This window comes from Notothenia coriiceps, unplaced genomic scaffold, assembly GCF_000735185.1.
Source record: "Notothenia coriiceps isolate Sejong01 unplaced genomic scaffold, NC01 NC01_scaffold00015323, whole genome shotgun sequence".
In the NCBI taxonomy this organism is placed as follows: domain Eukaryota; kingdom Metazoa; phylum Chordata; class Actinopteri; order Perciformes; family Nototheniidae; genus Notothenia; species Notothenia coriiceps.
Window position 1 is genome coordinate 1 of NW_011348024.1, and position 1,639 is coordinate 1,639.

Sequence of the window (1,639 nt, forward strand, 5' to 3'; positions counted from 1 at the left end):
GTGTGTGTGTGTGTGTGTGTGTGTGTGTGTGTGTGTGTGTGTGTGTGTGTGTGTGTGTGTGTGTGTGTGTGTGTCTGTGTTTGAGAGTGTGTGTGTGTGTGTGTGTGTGTGTGTGTGTGTGTGTGTGTGTGTGTGTGTCTAAGCTCCATGAATCTGAACAGATGTATAATAAGTGTATATATGATAATAATATTAATAATGATGATAAAGCTGTACCTGTGATAATAAAGGTGAGTGTTACCTGGTCACGTGTCTGCTCACCTGCTTTAACACACTTTGAGTCAGTCTCCAGGTTTATTATTATCATAATTCTAATCTCTAAAACGTTTTAATTGAAGTTTAATGTGTAATATAAATGGTCACCTGGTCACGTGCTGCTGCTCACCTGCTGCTCATCAGCGCTGATGGAGGGCGCGCCTCTACATACACCCCCCGCGTGCTCCCTGCGGCCTGACAGCATGGCTTACTACGAGGAGCACGCGGACACCTACCTGCACGCGGACACCTACCTGCACCCCCCCAGGTACCGGAAGTACAAGAGCTTTCTCGCGCACTATGGAGACGCCGCGGACGCCTTCAACAACCAGCAGCGCGCGCAGCTGCGGGCCCTCCTCGCGCAGATCAACCCCTCTCTGGCCCCGCGCCTCCGGAGGTTCAACACGCGGGACGCGGCCGTGCAGGTGAACCCGCGCCGGGACGCCGCGGTACAGTGTGGGATCGGAACGCGCACCCTGGCACGCGCGGGGGACGCCGGGGTCGCCGGGGTGAGGTACCCGCGCACTCTCGCTGTTTACTCCCCCGTGGCCTTCAGGAGCGTCACGTGCTTCCTGGAGGAGGAGGTGGGGGAACCGGAGGAGAGAACCGGAGAACCTCGAAAGAAAACCAGAACCAAAGATCCAGAGGGAGGAAAGGAGGAGCACGAGGAGCAGCAGGAGGCGAAGGGCAAGGCGCGCGTGAAGTTCCAGGTGAGTGTCGTCAGGTGTGGGAAAAGACTCAAAAGTAGCGAAGGATGACCCACAAGTACCTAAACTTATTAAAAACAAAACGAAGTTATCGTCTTAAATCTGGTTTCAATAAAACACCTTTACCTGAACACAGCATGAGAATCCTCTGACAAAGGAATCTGCTTTGGGTTAATAACTGTGTGTGTGCGTGTGTGCGTGTGTGTGTGTGTGTCGCAGTTCCTGGAGCAGAAGTACGGGTACTACCACTGCAGAGAGTGTAACCTGCGGTGGGAGAGCGCCTATGTGTGGTGCGTTCAGGGAACCAGCAAGGTGAGGAAAACAGAACAATTTGTATGTAAAATGCAGTCAAACTGATTACATCTGAAGCCTGGGGAGATAGATTTAAATGTATCTGTTGATTACTTCCTAAAATCCTGGTTTGTTTTGTAAAAAGACCATCTCAGAGCAGTAGCGCATAGGCAGAAATGTACTTTAGGGTGGGCCTGTAAAAAATAGGGTGGGCCAGGTTTTTCTTCTGCGCATCAGAAGCTAACAACAATCCCCGCCGGTACCGGTGGCAGATTACTTTTAGAATACTTTTGGAATACTTTCTTTCCCCATAACAGATGGGTATTTTTTGGTGAACAGGAGACACGTATTTTACTGTTTTAATGGCTTATCAAGAACTCAAACAC

At 50.5% G+C, this 1,639-nt stretch overlaps 1 protein-coding gene across 1 annotated transcript; it reads left to right on the plus strand.

Annotated features, from left to right (window-relative positions):
- Positions 1–406: 406 nt before the first annotated feature.
- On the plus strand, positions 407–1,274 carry LOC104948862 (zygote arrest protein 1-like; the record flags this gene model as incomplete). Its single annotated transcript, XM_010775092.1, has 2 exons — positions 407–965; positions 1,182–1,274. Coding segments are annotated over exons 1-2 (600 nt in total), but the record flags the coding sequence as incomplete, so codon positions are not given.
- Between the last annotated feature and the right edge of the window lie 365 nt (positions 1,275–1,639).